We start from the raw sequence: 22933 nt of genomic DNA on the forward strand, positions 1-22933 counted from the left end.
GTCCACCCTCTGGTCCACCGGATTCAGGACTGCCTCCACTTGCTCCACTTGGGGGGCGTCTGTGGCGTTCGTTTGGATCCCAGGACACGTTGGTATCTGTGGAAGTGAGGCGGCCGATATAGCGGCCAAGGCTGCAGTCTCTCTTCGTCAGCCAGCTATTCGCACGATTCCCTTCGCCGATCTACGGAGTGTTTTATGTCGTCGTGTTACTCTTTTATGGCACGCACATTGGTCAACACTTCCCAATAATAAATTACGGGACGTGAAAGCTCTTCCCTGTGCTTGGACCTCTTCCTCCCGAACATGTCGTCGGGAGGAGGTAATTTTAACTAGACTCCGGATAGGGCACTGTCTTTATAGCCATAGACATCTTTTAAGTGGTGATCCTCCCCCACTCTGTCCCCACTGCTCTCAGCTGTGGAAAGTAAGACACCTTTTACTTGAGTGCCCCTATTTTACACCGTTACGCGCCCGTCTACAGCTGTCGCGTGATATATCTTCCATTTTAGCAGATGACACGCGCTCAGCCGATCGCGTTCTCGAGTTTATTAGTGCCAGTGAGATGACGTCAGTCATTTGAAGCTTTTTTTGGGGACAACCAACCCCCTTCTATGGTGGTTTTTAAAGCTTTCCTTCTATTTTAGTTTCTCCAATTTTTTGAGTTTCATTCCCATTTCTGCTGGTTTCCAGTTTCTTTTTTTACCTTTTCCACAGTCACAGACCGGCACTTCAGTGGTTTGCAGAGTATAGATGTTTATGTAGAATTAGTGCTATTATAATCACAGACTGGTACTATGATTTTTGTATCATCTGTTGTCAACTATAATATAACAAGAAATTCTCCATGTCTAAATCCCCATGTTACATCGTGCAAAAGAAGATAAATGAAAATGTGGATCAAATAGGAAAAACTTTGTGGTGGACAGTGGACATTTCATTTCTGAATATTCAGTAAAATGCTGGAAGGAAGAAATTTATAATGGTAGTGCTTTACATTCCACATCTTTCCCCTGTGTGTAAAGCATAACTGTGGGATTTTAAACTTCATGTGTTTAACAGTTATGATTCTGTTATATATTAGAAGTGTACAGAAGATACATTTTTATAATGTGTACATCATTAGAAATGTTTGTTGATAGGACGTCACTGTTACAAATGATGGTGCAACAATATTACGTCTGCTTGAAGTGGAACATCCTGCAGCACGTGTGCTAGTGGAACTTGCACAGCTGCAAGATGACGAAGTGGGAGATGGTACGACGTCTGTGGTAAGTTCCTGTTTTTCCAGTATTTACATGCTTTTGCACATTTATGAAAACATGCAGACTTGTACGTGTTTGAAACACATTGTTATGAAGTTGCTCTTTTCTTCAGCCATTGAAACTATATAATTAGTTGAAAATGCAAGTTGTCACTAGTAATGCGAATGGCCACTGTTGTGAACTACAAATGCAATATTACTCAGTTTAAGTGTCCAATAGTGTATGCTTATGTTTTTCTTAGTATTTTTATTTGTCCTTGTGTATTTCCTGTGACTTCCCTAAAGCATTTTTTTTATAAAGAATAAACCCCAAGTGAATAAAAATTCTCAGCAGCAGATGTTTTCCTGTGTCAGCCTCAAAGACAAAAGGGCTGGTGTGGTCTTTTACTGTTGCTCAAAAAATGACAACCTGCAGAAAATGTTCATGTTGTAGGTTATTGTTGTATTTTATCATCGAGCTGCCGCTAAATATGTATTAGTGACAGAGATGCTGTTATAGAGATATTGGTTTTGGTAGTACTGATAGCAACCAATATCCTACTTAAGACAAACTGAGGACCTCTAGTTCGATTATGGCAAACATAGCAAGAGTTTGAGGTTTAAGCTCAAACAAATGTAAATAACACCTGAGGTAAATGCATAGCAAGTAAGTTAATAAAGTGTGCCAAGACTCTTCATTTATTGGTACCATTGAATTATGTTTTAAGAATGGATGGTTGCACCTTCAATACAAAAGGGATAAAGTGGAAAAACTGAAAGATGTAATGAGATTAAAGAGCCCACAGTAAGGGCTATGCATGAAGCATTACCAATCAGATCCTAATGAATGATCTATCAGCAAATCCTAAAGTTCTGGCCCTATGTAATGGCAGTGAATGAATGGATTCAAACTTACTATGTGTCTCTTCCGGAGTGAGTATGGTATTCAAACTGGGTACAACACATAAGAAACACAGACATTAACACTAGAATAACAGAGTTTCTAACATTGATAAGAGCTGAAAGGGGTCATTTTATTTGCTAATCCCTGGCATTTAGTGTGTTACAGCAGTAATTATTTACCTTGATAATTAATAAATTACTTACATTTTTGAACAACAAAAATGTTGCTGGTTTATCATTGCTTGTGACAAAAAGTTTCCTAAACTGTAGACTTTCATATAACAACGATTTCTAGAACCTTCTAGACACATTTAGTATACAGGGTGGCCAAAAACAGCACTTGTAAGCATGATGCACAGTAGATTGTGCTGAGAAATAACTGTTAAAGGAAAAAATTGATACATTGCACTGTTTTTGAGTTCATTAGCATTGAAGTCAGTCAGGCCATTGTGTGCACAGATTCAAGCAGCTCGCCAGATATAGTCAGTCAGTTGTTTGCATAATGTAGATGATAGCACGTGAGATTGCTCAGCCTTTGCCTCGGATTCACTCCTTACCACCATCCCATGTCCAATTTTTGTATTGCTCTCTGTTTCGGTTTTAGGAAACTGAGAAAAGAACACGTTTGGTGACACCCTCTGTGGTGAGTCACTTTAATTTGCCTCTGCAACGGCCTGTTAGCTACCTTCAGTCCTAATTAGGAAACTGAAAAGTATCAGGTTTTTTCAATTAACAATTATTTCTCAGCAGAGTCTAAGCTGCATTACACTTACAAGTTTTTGAGGCTGTTTCTGACCACCCTGTATGTGGCCCCACTTGTATATGTTCCACATGTGGCTTTGTTGTAGTTTTTGCTCAAGTCTTTGGACTCTGCTAGATGTACTTAGGACAGGTGATCTGTTTTATATCCACATTTTTACACATGGCTTTGTTACACTTGATACAGTTATTGCTGGTCATGTTGCTTTTGCAGAGGCTGATTTGGCACTTTTTCAGTGTTCTAGATGATTTTTGTTCCTTATCCTCTATTTTTGTTTTTCTGCTTCTTGCTCTTTCTGTTCCCTTTTCATTTGCCAGCTGAATTAGGACCTCCTTCCATTCCATTTTCTTGTTCATTGTGTTTTGTAGATGATGAATGCAATTACTGTTGCAGTATTAGAGATGTTGTAGAAGAGTGCATCGGCCATCTCCTACATGCAACCTTTGTAGCATATTTACGGCTAATTTGATCAACCATGTCCACTCCAAATTTTTTTGCACTGTAGAATATTATGGTTTTAGGTTTCTCCTTTCCTTCTTTATTGCTACTTAGGATGCCATGTATTCGGAAGGATGACTTTCTCCTTACCTTCATATACAGTCTGGTGAAGTTTGTGTTGCCAGCTTGACACAGGACAATGGTGGAGTGTATTTCAGCATTTGGTTTGGTTATCTCATAAGGGATTTCATAATAGATTGTTCATTGTACTGACTAATGAAGTTTTCTTTTCTTTGAGCTTCTGAGCAAGAAGATGGGAAGTTACCTGTTATCACGTTTCTTCCTTGAGTTAGAAAAGGCTCCATAATATGCGGAATGACATACTCAGAGTAGTTGCTTCTCTCTATGCATGTTCCGTTTTCCAAGGTATGGGAAAGTTTTACATATGTATTGTGTTGCTACATCAGTAGCTATCCAGAATTTGAGACACTGTTGGACATGAAATGACTGAACGTGCTTGTTGTTATGCTGGGTAACAATTGTTCGTATGTGGTTATGTTTTCTCCAGGGCCATAAGAACAAATACAGTTTTCCATGAAATTTCCCCAAATTACGGATGCAAGAGCAAATTTCTTGGCGGGTAGGCATTCAGCTCAGGTTTATTTTTCACCAGAAACGGAAATCTGGTGAAAAGCTCCTAAAATCTGTCCCTCAGCGTGACATCCTTGATGAAAGTAGGCCCCCAAGAATGCGACCAAAGATCTGTAGGAATATCCTTCGTGCAAATGACACCCGAGCATGTGTGTCAGCTATCAGTTTTTCCAGTTCAAGTGACATGTCCAGTAATTTTTAAAATAATTTTTGTGCTTTTCATTCTGTCTTCATGAGAGATAGCATTGCTTCATCCAAAATACGATGGAAAGCACTGATGGCAGAATTGTCTACTAGTTGACAAGCATAAGCAATGGTGCCTCGACACTCCTTTAGTACCTTTGCAAGTGATGTTTTTCCAGAAGGCGGAAATATTGGCAGTCTCCCATTTGGTTTCATCCCTAGTGACCATATTAATTAAGCTTAAAGTTTTCCAGAGCCCTAAAAAGTCTACTTGTAGGCTCTCTCGTGAACAGGATTTTTCTAGAACTTCTGTGCAGAGAATTTTACTTAAGGCCAAATTCAAACAATGTATACCCCATCGCATGTATGGGCTATTGGAAGGTGTCCCAGGTTGTCTGGTGAAATGTAATAGCAAAGATGGGAAAAAAATTGAAAAAGAATGTTATAAATAACCCCGTAGCTTCACTTATTTCAGAATTCCAGTTGTTTGTTTTGTTTTATGTTCAGTATATCATCGTAAAAAGGGAAAAAAAGTTGAAAAAGTAATATGATTTCATGAGTGAAGTAACAAAAAATATGAGTAAGATATGGCACAATCATCAGGTGCTTCTGATGTACAATATAGTACATTAAGAGCACACATAGTGACAGTTATAAGGTGTGTCACTGTATTATGTGGCAGTCATATTACTGTCCTATGGACCATGTGTGAAGACTTGTATCAATATCAGTGCTGAAAAAACATGGAAAATTGAAACATCAAGGGTCTTTTATTGCAAACAGCCCTGGTGATTGGGGGAAAAGTTAGTCATTTGTGATTAAAGAAAGGGTAAAAGAATGAATGCACAGAATGACATGTTATTATTCTAATTATTAGTCTGTTGCAGGACCCTAAACAATATTCAAAGCTCAGACATTTACATTACTGGAGGTCTAGAGCTTTTCCTGAGAACTCAGCATGGATTGACGGGAACCCATTCATGGAAAGCACTGTTCTTGCATTTCCTCAAATACACAATGCTTTACAAATAAGATATAGGTGAATAGATTTCTTCCTGTTGGCTTGAAGAATTTTTGGGTGATAGAAACCAGTTTGTTATACATGGGGAAGAAAGCAGTGTATCCTGTGTGATGCAGTAAATGTTAAAGGACAACTAATGTTCATGATAAAGATAATTTTGTCATCGTACAGGGTCAGCACCATTCTATTTGCTTAAGATACTGTTGCTTGCAGGAAAGTGCAGAAGTACTTTCTGTTTCCACTTAGCATACTAAAATTTAGCTCTCTCTAAACACAAATGAATGCAAGATAATGAGCATAACAGAAGGAACCAGATAATATATCTTTTGAAATTAGTATAATGCTTTGGGTATCTTATCACATCATTTAAGTATTTATAGGGTACAGTATGAAGAAGTAGTAGGGAAGGTGGATGGGAGTTTTAGATTTGTTGGGAGAATTCTGGAGAAATGGAGATGTACCTGTAAAGGCAGTCACATCAAAATCGATACTCAGGTGAGATCTTGATCATTGCTCAGATTTTCAGATCCATAACACATAAGCTTGAAAGCAGAAATTGGCTGCATTTGGAGACCGGCGATTAGGGTTGTGACAAATTGGTGCAGCTTATATGAAAGTTGAATAGAGATTTTCAGTGAATAAATGGGAAACTTGGGAAGCTGGCAATGTTTTCCCCAAATCTTTTGGGTAAATCTAGAGAATTGGCATTTGAGGAAAACTTTGCAACAATTATGTTATCATAGGGCACTTTGCATGAGTGTCATGTGAATAAGAATGATCAGGGAACATACCAGAGCATATATAGTTATTCCTCATTTGCAAATGGAGTCGGAAGGAGTAATTGCCATATTTACCAAAGTGTAAAACCCCCTCATCCATTTATTTTTTTTTTTTTTAAAGAGGTTCCTTGGTTAAATTTTATTTTTAACATAATCTGACTAATCAAAACAACAAACTGATTTATTGATATAAATTATATCACTAAAAAGTTAACATTACACCTATTTTAAACTTGCACCATTTATTGACTGTCTACTTTTGATAAGAGATATCAATATTTTTAATACTAATAATCTTCCTCAGTGGTATCACTATCTTCATATGTAAGCCTGCTGACGTTTTTCTTCCTTTCTGACACTCATCCATCTTCTGAGGCATCCATAGCATTAGACATGCAGCACTTGATGAATCATTTAATAATACATTCACTTGAGATTGTGCTCAGTAAGGATCCACTAGCCCAGCACGAGTACTGAAGTTTTCTTTAATGCATATTCTGCCCCCTCACCTGGAGTGGGGGTGCAGTCTCCTAGAAGAAGCAACTCACTGTTGCAGGTAAGTCTTAAAGGTCTGTTCATAACAGAATCCATTATTTGAAGTTGTGAGCTCATGTTGTTGTTGTGGCCTTCAGTCCTGAGACTGGTTTGATGCAGCTCTCCATGCTACTCTATCCTGTGCAAGCTTCTTCATCTCCCAGTACTTACTGTAACCTACATCCTTCTGAATCTGCTTAGTGTATTCATCTCTTGGTCTCCCTCTACGATTTTTACCCTCCACGCTGCCCTCCAATACTAAATTGATCCCCCTGATGCCTCAGAACATGTCCTACCAACCGGTCCCTTCTTCTTGTCAAGTTGTGCCACAAACTCCTCTTCTCCCCAATTCTATTCAATACCTCCTCATTAGTTATGTGATCTACCCATCTAATCTTCAGCATTCTGTAGCACCACATTTCGAAAGCTTCTATTCTCTTCTTGTCCAAATAATTTATAGTCCACGTTTCACTTCCATACATGGCTACACTCCATACAAATACTTTCAGAAACGACTTCCTGACATTTAAATCAATACTCGATGTTAACAAATTCCTCTTCAGAAACGCTTTCCTTGCCATTGACAGTCTACATTTTATATCCTCTCTACTTCGACCAGCATCAGTTATTTTGCTCCCCAAATAGCAAAATTCCTTAAGTGTCTCATTTCCTTATCTAATTCCCTCAGCATCACCCGACTTAATTCGACTACATTCCATTATCATCAAAGTTTTTATTTCTTCTCCATAGATTTTAATACCTACTCCAAATTTTTCTTTTGTTTCCTTTACTGCTTGCTCAATATACAGATTGAATAACATCGGGGAGAGGCTACAACCCTGTCTCACTCCCTTCCCAACCACTGCTTCCCTTTCGTGCCCCTCGACTCTTATAACTGCCATCTGGTTTCTGTACAAATTGTAAATAGCCTTTCGCTCCCTGTATTTTACCCCTGCCACCTTTAGAATTTGAAAGCGAGTATTCCAGTCAACATTGTCAAAAGCTTTCTCTAAGTCTACAAATGCTAGAAACGTAGTTTGCCTTTCCTTAATCTTTCTTCTAAGATAAGTCGTAAGGTCAGTTTTGCCTCACGTGTTCCAATATTTCTACGGAATCCAAACTGATCTTCCCCAAGGTTGGCTTCTACTAGTTTTTCCATTCGTCTGTAAAGAATTCGCGTTAGTATTTTGCAGTTGTGGCTTATTAAACTGATTGTTCGGTAATTTTCACATCTGTCAACACCTGCTTTCTTTGGGTTTGGAATTATTATATTCTTCTTGAAGTCTGAGGGTATTTCGCCTGTCTCATACATCTTGCTCACCAGATGGTAGAGTTTTGTCAGGACTGGCTCTCCCAAGGCCATCAGTAGTTCTAATGGAATGTTGTGAGCTCTTATCACCAGGAATTATTAGTCTGTGTTGTTGCTTGCTGTCAGATTTTTAGCTTCCTTGGGAAGATGTCTCCTAAAAGAGTCCAGCACCAACTTTTACCTTACTGGAGCTGGTGCCCCTCTGTATAAAGTGTGCCATCCACAAATAACATTGTCTTGCACTGTTACATTGTTTTACAATTGTGAGCCCATACCTATTCCTTCATTATTGCTTCAGCTAAAACAGTGATAAGTTGTGCTGTCATACGTGTAAGTGAACAGCAGTAGTATCCAATCAACAATGAGAAGTCAGAAAAAATTTACAATCCATGCAAGAAAATCACCCAGATTTTGGTCTAGCTGCACAATCCCACAATGAGGCAGTTGTTCACAAGATGATTGGGAATTGAATAAGTGGTTGGCCGGGATCTGATGCCACTATGCTTTTTTAATGCATGGAGTGGGTCATTACTGTGGGTTAACACCTGTATGGGGCAGCAGAGTGATAAAATGTATTTTTGTTTCATTATTATTTAATTAAACAGAGATATAGCTCATATAATGTAAGTTTATTTTATTGTTGCTTAATGAAACGAAGGTTAAACTGTGATCTTGCTTATACATATTTACCTTTGTAACTTAAAGACAGTTATTATTTACATCCATACAAAATACACTGCACCTGCTAAACAAAGAGCCTAGTATTCTGTTCCAAACAACCTTCAACCAACTGCTTCTGGTCATTTGTCATCTGCCCATTTTCTTGGCATTTAAAGATGAGTCCTGCAGGCAGATCTCCTTTTGGTGTAATTTTTCTGCCAGCTCACCCACCAGTACTGTTATACTAGCCTTTTCATCGTGACATTGTTACAGGATCATTTTTAATGCTTTTCACATAGACAGTAACATTTGATGGCATAAAAGAAACAGGTGTCTGATCAGCATTGCCTATATGATCTAGCAAATAGCTGCTGAAATGCAAGTAGTCGCTGATATTCGAATAGTTTTTATCGTATGCTGTGGGTAGTCTTCGAGGTGTGTATCTTAAGCATCAGCCAGTGCTTGCTTTTAATTCTGCAACACATGCAGTTGGAAAATTCTTCATCTCCAGTGCCTTCGTTTGTATAATTTCTCGCTTAATTGGGAGCCTTCATTGTGCTTGTCTTGGATGTACTGAAGAACCAGGTACTCAACATCGTGAAACCTTCCCTGCTTTGGACTCCTGGAAGTTTGTTGCATAGAACTGGCATTCTTTAATTTATTCTTAATGTGACACCACGTACAAACGTTTACTTTAGTGACATCAAATCTTTATCCTGCTGCACAGTTGTTTGTGTCATCTGCTTAATGATTCTCCGGTAACTTAGTGTCATATTGCCCACTCAAACTTGGAACCGCGAACTTGTAGATCCATGTTTCTCAACTGAGTCACAGCTGTTACTTGCATCCATCAGTGATTGCTAAAGTTTACAGTTCTTACAGCGCTGACAATATTAGTATAGTGAATGACAATGATATTGATATGGTGTGTCTGCTCCCTACAGCAAAATTAGCAGAAATCAAACAACTTCTGATTAACTCTGTGGCCAACCTTCAGAATCAACAATGCTGTAGAGCAGTGGCTTTTTTTTTTTTTTATATATATATATAGAAGGAAGAATATAAATGCCATTGTTGCGCTATTATGTTCCTACCTAGCCACAGTTTGTGAAGGCATTGCTTATTGCTTTGCTTTTTATAATAATGTTTGTATATTAATTTGAGAAGATGTTTCTATTTGTGTGACCCAGTGGTCCATAGTTGCTATGTAAATATTAAAGGTGTTTTAAATCTGTCTTGGCAACAGGCGAAAATAACATGTCACCACAAGCATTTAGTTTTTCTGAAATCATCAGCAGTGGTCTGTAATGAAAGATATTTACAATGTCACTTGCTTTCTTGATCGAAAAACAGTTACAAAAGATGTTGATTTTACTTATAGTATTTTATGCCCAATTTTCGCTTGCATCAGGAAACACCATCTGTTTGCATATTCTTTAGGTATTCCTTTGTTTTGCACTGTTTATTCCATCTTACTCCCACATTATTTTGTGACACTGCATAGTGTTGTGTTTAACATCACTGTGAAATAATGTTGGTTAGGTTGGAATCAATAGTGGCAAATGAAGGAATCGTAGAAGACAGCATTTCCTGATGTAAGCAAAGATTGGATGTAAAGTACCATAAGTAAAACCAGCATCTTTTGTAGTGAACTCTCTCTCTCTCTCTGTATTATTATTATTATTATTATTATTATTATTATTATTATTTTTTAAGAATTCAAGCCATACTGTAAATATCTTTACAGACCACTGATGTTTTATTTCAATAAAATGAAACCCATTTGGTGACAAAATATGCATTTTCTTGTAGTTGCAGTGACAGGTTCAAAATACCTTTAACATAAGACATTAACCATCCTTATTTTATTTGCGCTGCAAATCCTCAAGGACAGCCATTGATAACATTTTTATAGACAAATCAAGGGAACAAAATCATACCATAAAACCTGTAATAAATGGACTATCAGATCATGACATGCAGCTCCTTGTTTAAGATGTAAATTCTAAGCAGATTATCAAGACTGCTAAATCTGAGTACAGGAGAGTAGTCAATCAACCAAATATTGAGTGTTTTAGAAAACTGCTCAAAGATATGAACTAGAACGATGTTATAGTGCTCATGACATGAATGAAAAATGTAACACATTCATGAACAATGTCAGTACCATGTTTGAAAACTGTTTTCCTCTAAAAGTTACTCAAATTAAACAGAAGTCTATAATAAAACCATGGATCACACAAGGAGTAAAGATTTCGTGTAAGACAAAAAGGAAAATGTATCTGTCGACCAAGAATAGCTTCAATGCTGATGATTTAGCTAAATACAAGGAATACTGTAAAATATTAAAAAAAGTAATTCAGACATCTAAACGAATGGACTACGAGAAGAAGATAGCAATGTCAGGAAACAAAATAAAAACAATATGGGATATAGTGAAAGGGGAGACTGGTAGAACCAGAAAGGAACAGGAACAAATAGCACTAAGGGTAGATGACATTGGTAACCGATGGGCATAGTGTGGCAAATCTATTTAACAAGTACTTTATATCCGTTACTGATAGAATGGGATTGTCAGGATCAGTAAATAATGCCCTTGAATATCTGAAACTAGCCTTTACAAATAGCTTCAAGTACATGAATATGTCACTCACTTCACCAAAAGAAATAACTTCCATAATAAAATCTTTAAAAACGAACCATTCTAGTGGTTATGATGAAATATCAACAAAGTTAATTAAGGCGTGTTCTTGTGAGTTTAGTACAATTCTAAGTTACTTGTGTAACCAGTCAATTATAACTGGGACATTTCCTGACTGGCTAAAATATGCAGATGTTAAGCCTCTGTTCAAGAAAGGGGATAAAGAGATACCATCAAACTACAGACCAATTTCACTTTTGCCAGCATTCTCAAAAATTTTAGAAAAAGTAATGTACAGGCTGCTTCTCAACCATATGACCACAAATAACATATTATCAAGAACACAGTTTGGATTTCGGAAGGGTTCTGATATCGAAAAGGCTATTAACACCTACAGTGAAAATGTACTTAATCCATTAAATAACAAGTTAAAAGCAGCAGGTATTTTCTGTGATTTGTCAAAGGCATTTGATTGTGTGAACCACAACATCCTTTTAAATAAATTAGAATTCTATAGTGTCACGGGCAGTGCTGCAAAATGGTTCAAGTCATACCTCGCTAACAGGAAACAAAGGGTGTCAGTGCAAGGGACTAGTGAATTACATCAGTCATCATCAGAATGGGAAGAAATTACTTGTGGTGTCCCACAAGGATCCATCTTAGGACCATTGCTTTTTCTTGTGTACATTAATGATCTCTCATCAGTTACACTGCCAGAAGCAGAGTTCGTTTTGTTTGCAGATGACACAAGTATTGCAATAAATAGTATGTCGAGTGTAGTTCTAGAAAGATCTGCTAATGATATTTTCATGGATATTAATAAACGGTTTAAAGTCAACTCACTGACATTAAACTTTGAAAAGACTCACTACATGAAATTCAGAACCTGTAGGTGGTTTCCACCCAGCATATGCTTAAAGTATGAAGAAGAGCAGATAGAACAGGTTGACAGTCTTAAACTCCTGGGATTACAACTTGATAATAAATTCAGTTGGGAGGAGCACACAACAGAACTGCAGAAACGCCTTAACAAATCTGTATTTGCAATTCGAGTGTTAGCAGACATAGGCAACATAAAAAGTGAAAAAGCTTGCATACTTTGCCTACTTTCATTCCATAATGTCATATGGTATATTATTTTGGGGTAACTCTTCAAGTCAAACAAAAGTTTTCAGAGTCTAAAATTGTGTAATACGTATTATATGTGGAGTAAATTCATGGACGTCATGTAGAAACCTCTTCAAAGAACTGGGTATACTAACCACTGCCTCTCAGTATATTTACTCCTTAATGAAATTTGTCCTAAATAACATATCTCTTTTTCCAACAAAAAGCTCAGTTCATACATAAAATACCAGGAACAAAAATGATCTGCACAAAGACTTAAAAGCACTTACTTTAGTTCAAAAAGGGTCCACTACTCAGGAACACTCATCTTCAATAATTTGCCAGCAAACAAAAAATTTAGTTACAAATAAAGATCAATTTAAAAGGAGCCTGAAATACTTATTAGTGGCCAACTCCTTCTACTCCATTGACGAATTTTTTTTAATAGAAACAAATGATGTATTGTATATATTCATACTATTAGTATTGTTATTTCAGCTAAAAAAAAATTGTCATGTTCCACATCCACGAGGATCTCCTCAACACGGATCTATGGAACGAAAAACAAATCTAATCTAATCTATGATGCTCTATGATATGATTGGCTGAAGAAGTCACATCTACTCTGTGAGTGGCTAACAGAAGGAAATCAGGCAGCCGCCATTTCGATTTCATTGCTTATGAATCTAACATATGCTGTACTTGAAGGTTTCCATATTTATATGTGTGTACTCTGGAAGTATGTGGTTTCAGTGATACAACACATTGAAGATCTCTTCAAAACATGTTTGTAGTATAGATTGTTGTGGCACACTGGCAGGAAGTGCTACTTTGGTATATAAAACCTTTACCTAATCAATTACGTAACATAAAAATGGTGACTTCAGCAGCAGTTAGTTTAATCTGCAAATGTAAGAAGATTCTGTATTTTTGAATGACAAATTTTGGGAAGAAAACTTGTCTTATAATCAGGTAAATATTGTAATATTGGTAGAATTTGCTTATTACCACAAACAATACAGAAGCCTGTTTATGTTTGTTTATGTGAGGGAACGGGAGATAGTTATATACTAATCAATGTTTCTATATAATAGATGGAAACATTTCATGTGGGAAAAATATATCTAAAAACAAAGATGATGTGACTTACCGAACGAAAGCGCTTTCAGGTCGATAGACACACACACAAACACAAACATACACACAAAATTCTAGCTTTCGCAACAAACGGTTGCTTCGTCAGGAAAGAGGGAAGGAGAGGGAAAGACTAAAGGAAGTGGGTTTCAAGGGAGAGGGTAAGGAGTAATTCCAAGCCCGGGAGCGGAAAGACTTACCTTAGGGGGGAAAAAAGGACGGGTATACACTCGCTCGCACGCGCACACACAGACACAAGCAGACATATTTAAAGACAAAGAGTTTGGGCAGAGATGTCAGTCGGGGTGGAAGTGCAGAGGCAAAGATGTTGTTGAATGACAGGTGAGGTATGAGTGGCGGCAACTTGAAATTAGCGGAGATTGAGGCCTGGTGGATAACGGGAAGAGAGGATATACTGAAGGGCAAGTTCCCATCTCCGGAGTTCGGATTGGTTGGTGTTGGTGGGAAGTATCCAGATAACCCGGACGGTGTAACACTGTGCCAAGATGTGCTGGCCGTGCACCAAGGCATGTTTAGCCACAGGGTGATCCTCATTACCAACAAACACTGTCTGCCTGTGTCCATTCATGCGAATGGACAGTTTGTTGCTGGTCATTCCCACATAGAATGCATCACAGTGTAGGCAGGTCAGTTGGTAAATCACGTGGGTGCTTTCACACGTGGCTCTGCCTTTGATCGTGTACACCTTCCGGGTTACAGGACTGGAGTAGGTGGTGGTGGGAGGGTGCATGGGACAGGTTTTACACCGGGGGCGGTTACAAGGGTAGGAGCCAGAGGGTAGGGAGGGTGGTTTGGGGATTTCATAGGGATGAACTAAGAGGTTACGAAGGTTAGGTGGACGGCAGAAAGACACTCTTGGTGGAGTGGGGAGGATTTCGTGAAGGATGGATCTCATTTCAGGGCAGGATTTGAGGAAGTCTCATCCCTGCTGGAGAGCCACATTCAGAGTCTGGTCCAGTCCCGAAAAGTATCTGTCACAAGTGGGGCACTTTTGTGATTCTTCTGTGGGAGGTTCTGGGTTTGAGGGGATGAGGAAGTGGCTGTGGTTATTTGCTTCTGTACCAGGTCGGGATGGTAGTTGCGGGATCACCTGCCACCCTACCTAAAACCTTTTTCCTCATTACCTTAGCCACCTTCATCCTGACCCACAACTTCTTCACTTTTGAAGGCCAGACATACCAACAATTAAAGAGAACAGCCATGGGTACCAGGATGGCCCCCTCGTACGCCAACCTATTCATGGGTCGCCTAGAGGAAGCCGTCTTGGTTAGCCAGGCCTGCCAACCCAAAGTTTGGTACAGATTTATTGATGACATCTTCATGATCTGGAATCACAGTGAAGAAGAACTCCAGAATTTCCTCTCCAACCTCAACTCCTTTGGTTCCATCAGATTCACCTGGTCCTACTCCAAATCCCACGCCACTTTCCTTGACGTTGACCTCCATCTGTCCAATGGCCAGCTTCACACATCCGTCCACATCAAACCCACCAACAAGCAACAGTACCTCCATTATGACAGCTGCCACCCATTCCACATCAAACGGTCCCTTCCCTACAGCCTAGGTCTTCATGGCAAACGAATCTGCTCCAGTCCGGAATCTCTGATCCATTACACCAACAACCTGACAACAGCTTTCGCATCCCGCAACTACCCTCCCGACCTGGTACAGAAGCAAATAACCAGAGCCACTTCCTCATCCCCTCAAACCCAGAACCTCCCACAGAAGAACCACAAAAGTGCCCCACTTGTGACAGGATCCTTTCCGGGACTGGACCAGACTCTGAATGTGGCTCTCCAGCAGGGATATGACTTCCTCAAATCCTGCCCTGAAATGAGATCCATCCTTCATGAAATCCTCCTCACTCCACCAAGAGTGTCTTTCCGCCGACCACCTAACCTTCGTAACCTGTTAGTTCATCCCTATGAAATCCCCAAACCACCCTCCCTACCTGCTGGCTCCTACCCTTGTAACCGCCCCCGGTGTAAAACCTGTCCCATGCACCCTCCCACCACCATCTACTCCAGTCCTGTAACCCGGAAGGTGTACACGATCAAAGGCAGAGCCACGTGTGAAAGCACCCACGTGATTTACCAACTGACCTGCCTACACTGTGACGCATTCTATGTGGGAATGACCAGCAACAAACTGTCCATTCGCATGAATGGACACAGGCAGACAGTGTTTGTTGGTAATGAGGAGCACCCTGTGGCTAAACATGCCTTGGTGCACGGCCAGCACATCTTGGCACAGTGTTACACCGTCCGGGTTATCGGGATACTTCCCACTAACACCAACCTATCCGAACTCCGGAGATGGGAACTTGCTCTTCAATATATCCTCTCTTCCCGTTACCCACCAGGCCTCAATCTGCGCTAATTTCAAGTTGCCGCCACTCATACCTCACCTGTCATTCAACAACATCTTTACCTCTGCACTTCTGCCTCGACTGACAGCTCTGCCCAACTCTTTGTCTTTGAATATGTCTGCTTGTATCTGTATATGTGTGGATGGATATGTGTGTGTGTGCGCGAGTGTATACCTGTCCTTTTTTCCCCCTAAGGTAAGTCTTTCTGCTCCCGGGATTGGAATGCCTCCTTACCGTCTCCCTTAAAACCCACATCCTTGATTTGTGAAACACTTCCTAATAGTCAGAGCTACATGTGGACTAACAATGGAACCCATACCTTTGCCATTCATGGGCAGTGCTAAAGATGAGCGAAGTTCAAAATATAAATCCCAGACCAACACACAACTTTGTATCTCGCTAAAAGATTCGTTACAAAACTCACTTTGTTGCTAAGTGAGAAATTAATATTTGTTGAAGCAATCTGCCTGTCAGTTTTACAGAGCGAACAGCAGAAAAATATGCCTTTACACTGCTAGCATCAGTAGTGAGAGCAAACTCGAGAAACATAGATGCTTAATATGATGGCAGATCCACAGGATCAGCTTCTTACAGTATTAAAGTAGACTTTTAGTTCTAATCTGTCTACAGTTATGGTTTTAAAAGGGTATGTTTGATTTCAGGTAATAATTGCTGCAGAGCTGTTGAAGAATGCTGACGAACTCGTGAAGCAGAAGATACACCCTACATCAATTATTAGTGGCTATCGTCTAGCATGCAAGTAAGTGCCTATATTTACATCCATACTCTGCAAACCACCGCGAAATGCATGGCAGAGGGTATGTCCTATTGTACCAGTTATTAAGGTTTCTTCCTGTTCCATTCAGATATGGTGCATGGGAAGAATGATGCATTGAATGCATCTGTGTGTTCTATAATTAGTCTAACCTTGCTCTCACAATCCCTGTGATTGATACATAGGGGGTTGTAGTATATTCGTAGAATCTTTATTTAAAGCTGGTTCTTGAAACCCTGTCAGTAGACGTTCTCGGGATAGTTCATGTCTGTCCTCAAGAATATACCCGTTAAGTTCCTTCAGTATCTCTGTGACATTCTCCCATGGGTCAAACATGTGACCATTTGTCCTTCCTTTCTCTGTATACATTAACTATCCCACACACTACAGCAATATTCTAGAGTGGGTTGCACGAGTGATTTGTAAGCAGTATCCTTTGTAGATTGATTGCACATCCACATCATTCTACCAATAAACTGAACTACCACCTGCTTTACCCACAACTGAGCCTATGTTATCATTTCATTTCATAGCCCTTCAAAGTGTTACACCCAGGTATTTGTATGAATTGGCTGATTCCAGCAGTGACTCATTTATATTATAGTTGCAGGATAGTACATTTTTTTTATTTTGTGAAGTGCATAATTTTACATTTCTGAACATTTAAAGCAAGTTGCCAATCTTTTCACCACTTTGAAATCGTATCAGGATCTGACTGCAAATTTGTGCAGCTGCTTCCAGACTGTACTTAGTAGACAATAACTACATCACTTGCAAAAAGTGTGAGGTTACTATTAATATTGACCACAAGGTCATTAATATAAAACATTGACAGCACAGTTCCAAATGCAACTCCCTAGGGCACACCCGAAGTTGCTTCTACATCTGTGATCTCCATCCAAGATAACATACTGTGCCCTCCCTAGCAAAAAGCCCTCAATCCAGTTGCAAATTTCACTTGATACCCCATACGATCGAACTTTCGACAATAAGTGTTGGTGTGGTACTGAGTCACATGGTTTTCAGAAATCGAGAAATACTGTCTCTATCTAAGTGCTTTCGTATGGTATAGTGCTTTCATATGGTATAGTGCTGTCTTGGTTTATTGAGGAAAATAAAATCTGTTCACTTGCCAATCTAATGACGGTGCTTTACTTCCCCATGAATATTATTGTGTAATGTGTGTAAACACTTGCTTATTCTGCATTGAGAAAACATTCCTGTTTGCAGACTGAAGCGAAGAATTAGAAATTGTACCAATGGTGGGATTTGATGCCCGGCCTCCTGCTCACTAGGCAGATGTGCTATCCACTATGCCACTCTAGCACAGTGCGTTGGCACAACTGTAGGGACTACCCTAGCACACCTCCCTCCTCAATTGAAATTCTCGTTCACACCTCTGTGCACTTGGTATTCTCCCTACACTCGAACAGCATTGCAGAGGCTCTCCAACTATGTTTGAATACCACCCCAACATCGAGAAAAATAGGGATTCCTGTTTGAAACTCGGGCATAGGTTCTTTAATCAAAGAAAACTACATGGTTTCAGAGACCTTTTCGAGTCTCGTACATCTGTGATGAAGTATATATGCAGACTGAAGTGAAGAATACATCTGCAGTGCTGTTAGAGTTTCAGGGGAATACCAAGTGAATTGAGATATGAATAGGGAATTTGGATTGAGGAGGGAGGCATGCTAGGGTAGTCCGTGCAGTTGTTCAATGCCATTGTGCCAGAGTTCCGTATTGGTAAGTGCATCTGCCTAGTGAGCAGGAGAGCCAGGTTCAAAACCCTGGCGTTGGTACAAATTTTCATTTGCCCATCTAGTCTACATATAAACTTCATAGAAGTTCGAGACATGAAACACATCTGTGGAATGATATTTTAATTTGAAATATTAGTGTAACTACCGCTTGTTCTCAACTCATGTCATCAATTAACAGTATTTAGTACCTATTTCATTCTTCAGTTTCGTTCCTTCATATTGGAATGTTTTCCTACTACTTGTTGTATGTGATCATTCCACTTAGTCCCTCAGTATAGCTATTCCTAGGTATTTTATGGTAGATACTGTTTCGAGCAATTTGATGTCAGTAGTGTGATTGTACAGTGATGGATTTCTTCTCCTCTGTATGCACAGTATGTTACATTTATATATGTTCAGGACCAGCTGCCATTCCCTGCACCATTCATCAATCTTCTGCAGGTCCTCTTGCAACTCACTGCAGTCTTCTTGTGCTAGACCTTACAGACAACCACATCATCTGTGAACACCCTGCTGGAGCTTCTGACATGTTCTACTAGAGCATTTATACATATGGTAAACAGTAACATTCCTGTCACACTTCTCCATGGAGTACTTCTGAAATGATCTTTGCAACTGTCAATTTTCTTCTTTTTCTTCTCCTTCTTCTACACAGCAGTGCAGAATGGTATTGGGTATCTCCAGGAAGTTAAGGAACAAGGCATCAGTCTACAGCACTGTGGGTCTCGTGGATGAACAGAGTGAGGTGAATTTCATAAGATTTCTTTTTGTGGAATGAAAGTTGATTTTTAGATAGGAAAATTTTGCTTTACAATTTCATGTAATATGTGAGCATAACACACGTTTCATGATTTTAAAACAGATCGATATCAACAATATAGGCCTGTAATTATGGTCATCTGTCCTATGACACTTCTTGTACATGGGAATGGTCTGCACTTTTTTCAGTTGCTAGGTACCCTTCACTGCTTCAGCAACCTATGATAAACTGCTACCTGAAGGGGAGCAAGTTCCTCCAAATAATCTGTGATGGATCTTAGAGGGGTCTCATTTGGTCCAGATGCCTTTCCACTACTAATTGATTGTAGATGCATTTCTATTCTGCCGATCACTTTTCTCAGTATCTTCCATTTTGGTGTTTGTACAGTGACTGAAAGTAGTGACCGTATTATGATCTTCCACAGTGAAACAATTTAGGAAGACTGTATTTAGTATCCTTGCGTTCCCTCTGTCGTCCTACGTTTTGGTGCTAGTATGTCGCTGAGTGACCAAATAAATGGTTTCGACTCACTATTGATATAACGTATGACCAAAACCTCTAGGGCCTTTATTTCATTATCGGTGTGTCCTGTGTGTGAGCAACAAACTCCTGCTACAAGAACCAATCTGTTTCTAATAATGGTACCCATAATCCTAGAACATGTGGTAGTAAAATTAGCTTTTCTTATGAAAACAAGGCAAAAAAGAGCTCTGTGTATGAAATTTACAAAAGGAGGCATCTTTATGGAGAGTTTTATCATTTATGTCAACTAGAAAAACCACGGACTTTTGGCAGACAATAAGTACAGAAGAAAGAATGAAGATTACATTAAGTTGCCTGTGGTCTAGGGGTCGTGTCATTGGCTATACAGTTTTCTACAATACCCTGGATTCTGGGTTCAAACCTAGCCACTATTTAAATTGAAGTTGAGGTGGGAGAGGAACACAAGTACAGACCTATCACCTCTTCTGTGCACTTAGTTTTGTCTATACACTTTTAAACTGCACAACTCACTCTTATGACTCATTCTAGAATATTGCTCAATGGTGTATGACCTGTACGAAAAAGGACTAACGAGATATGGAACGTATACAGGCAAGGGCAGTACGAATGGTCACAGGTTTGCTTGACCCGTGGGAGAATGTTACAGAGATACTGAAGAAACTGAACTGGTGGACTTTTGAAGATAGAAGTAAACTATCCTGAGACACTATCAACCCCTCCCCCTCCCCCCTTCTTAAGGCTGCTTGAGAAAATTTTATTTTTAACTTAGTCTGACAAATCTAAATCACAAACATCTTCATTGATGGAATATATTATCTTAAAAAGTTAACATTATACCTATTATAAACTCCAGTCATTTATTGCGTACATAACAACTATATAAGGAGAAATAGAATACAGGAAAAGAAATGGTGTACATTAATTTTTATCATCACTTCCTTTTTTGCTTACTATAAAAGCCATCACTTTATGATGTCACTATTTTTAATCATCATATAATCATCTGAGTTCATAGTTTAATCTAACCAATGAGAGGCAAGAAAAGAAGAAATGTGTTTATGTAGCCCCGGAATGTAATTTATAATCTTGATTGTCATAAATATATGCTGGTTTCTTCCAAATATGTCACAATTTTAGAGGTGGGGTTAGGACAGGACTAAATAGTACAGCTTAAATTGCTGCAAGTGAAATGGGCATCAATAAAAATCTTTGTTGTCATAGACATAGTGCTGTTTTTCTGAATATGTTGCAATTTCTGAAGTTGTGGTTACAGTGGAACATGATAAAACAGCTGTTTCTTCCGAATAGTTAGCAGGTTTCACACCTGTATTGACAATATTACTTTGTCTCTAGCTTCCAAACATGTTGTCCGCCTGCTGCTCTCTCGATAGTTGCCTAGAGTCAGCATCTAACACACCCCCATTCATTCCCATCATACTTCATGGTGAGCATTGACAACATTCTTGCAGGAAACAAATATGCCACTGGCCACTATCTCTGACTTTCACAGTCCGTTGCAGAAATGTGTACCGTTTAGAGTATTTGTCAAATTTTAAAGTCAGTCCAGTTTGGACTACAAATTTGTCAAAATGCAGTTTGAATGTGGTAGATGTTCATAAAAAGCCAGTGTATGTGGTAGACATTCTCACAGTTCACAGCACAATATTTGCCACACTTGGCCTAGTTCTCAGCTGAGCTGGTGATATTCTTCCCTCTCCAACCCTTTCTAATTCTTCAAAATGAATCTGTATATAGCCTGAGCTGCCAAAGCTTAATCTATAAAAAAAGACGCCTATACCAATTATTAACCCAATGTAAAAACATTGATTTCAGCTGCCATAGGTTAATTTGTGAATGTATGTGACCATGTATTTTTCGAATGATAAACATGGGAAAACACCTAGTCTTACAGTCATGTAAATACAGTATTTCAGGATTTGCCAGTGCCAAGGCATTTCCATTTGTGATAGTGAAAAAAAAAAAAAAAAACCCAATTCTGGCTTGGGTTACTTCGTTAGTATACAGGAACTAAACCCTTATTTCATGAAAACCTTCAATTAAGTAAATAATATTTCAGACCCCAGGGATTCTTCGAAATAATTTTTGCTGTGTTCTGCAGTAAAGTAATTTAGGTTAAGTTGGTCTTGCTTCTTCAAGACTCAGTACAGATTTTGTTGGGGTTGAGTAAAAAGCTTTCCCAGAATCTATGAATTAGACATAAAATAGCATTTCATTCTCGTTCGCTGCTGTATATTCGTTCACAGCTTGCTAATATGTCGTTGTGGTGTATCAACTTCGAAAGTAGGCTTGATCCTATGCTTGATGGTAATGGTGTGTGTGTGTGTGTGTGTGTGTGTGTGTGTGTGTGTGTGTGTTTCTACCTGTTTTGTGGTTTGATGCAGCTTTTCTTGCTATCTGGCCTCTTAAAGCCTCATCTCTGAATAACTACTGCAATCTGAAACCTACAGCCTTCTGAATCTGCTTACTGTATTCACCTCTCTCTCTCTCTCTCTCTCTCTCTCTCTCTCAACTGTTAATCAAGACAGATTATGCAAGACTGATCACTATCACTGATAATCTTAATCAAACAGTGGAAATTACAGGTTGACATACCAGCAGTATTATGAAAAGAGTAGATTGCTCCTCACCTGAAAATGCCATGAATTGCAGACAGACATGATGAAAAGACTGTTGCACAGAAACTTTCGCACCTCGCACACGTGTGACCACTATCTGTGGCTGCTCTGAGCAGACAGCAACAGAAGTGCATCAAACCGGAGCAACAATCCAGCCCGGGGGAACTATGGCAGGGTATCGGTGGAGGAAGAGGACTTGGCACTGCCTGGTGAGCATTCAGGGACTAGAGGTAGCAGACAGAGCTGCCAGGTGCAGTGTCAGGAGGCTGTGGGCAAGGGAGAGGGGGAGAACCACAGCCTCTCAATGGTGTGTCTGGCAGCACTGTCCTCCCACTTCTAGTTCCTGCATGCTCCACCAGGCAATACCAATTAGTCTTTGCTGACCTGTACCCTGCAATTCATCCCCCTCTCCCTTCCCCACTTTGCTCTGGATTGTTGCTCCCGATCAACGTGTTTCTGTTGCAGTCTGGCTGGAATGGCCGGAGATAGCAGTCGTGTGTATGTGAAGTGTGCTTGCTTGTGGAATGTTTGTGTGTGTTTTTCTTGTCTAAAGAAGGCTTTGGTCAAAAGCTCATATACAAGTCTTTGCTTTGAACCTGTGTGCACTCAACATATTTTCATGGTGAGTAGCAATCTTATCAACATTGATAATCTTAGTCTTTCTCTACAGAAAGGAGAAACATCACAAGGGAGGCATTGATGGGCACACTACCTTATCTGATGCTAACATTATCTCTGGCTAAGGT

At 39.4% G+C, this 22933-nt stretch overlaps 1 protein-coding gene across 1 annotated transcript in view; it reads left to right on the plus strand.

Annotated features, from left to right (window-relative positions):
* The window catches only part of LOC126245923 (T-complex protein 1 subunit alpha), a 96376-nt gene that overhangs the window by 16959 nt on the left and 56484 nt on the right, over positions 1–22933 (plus strand). The window contains exons 3-4 of the mRNA XM_049948356.1: positions 1140–1268; positions 16412–16509. Of these exons, the coding sequence (XP_049804313.1) occupies positions 1140–1268; positions 16412–16509 (227 nt within the window). The remainder of the gene's footprint in view (positions 1–1139; positions 1269–16411; positions 16510–22933) is intronic.

Source organism: Schistocerca nitens, chromosome 1, assembly GCF_023898315.1.
Source record: "Schistocerca nitens isolate TAMUIC-IGC-003100 chromosome 1, iqSchNite1.1, whole genome shotgun sequence".
Lineage (NCBI taxonomy): Eukaryota > Metazoa > Arthropoda > Insecta > Orthoptera > Acrididae > Schistocerca > Schistocerca nitens.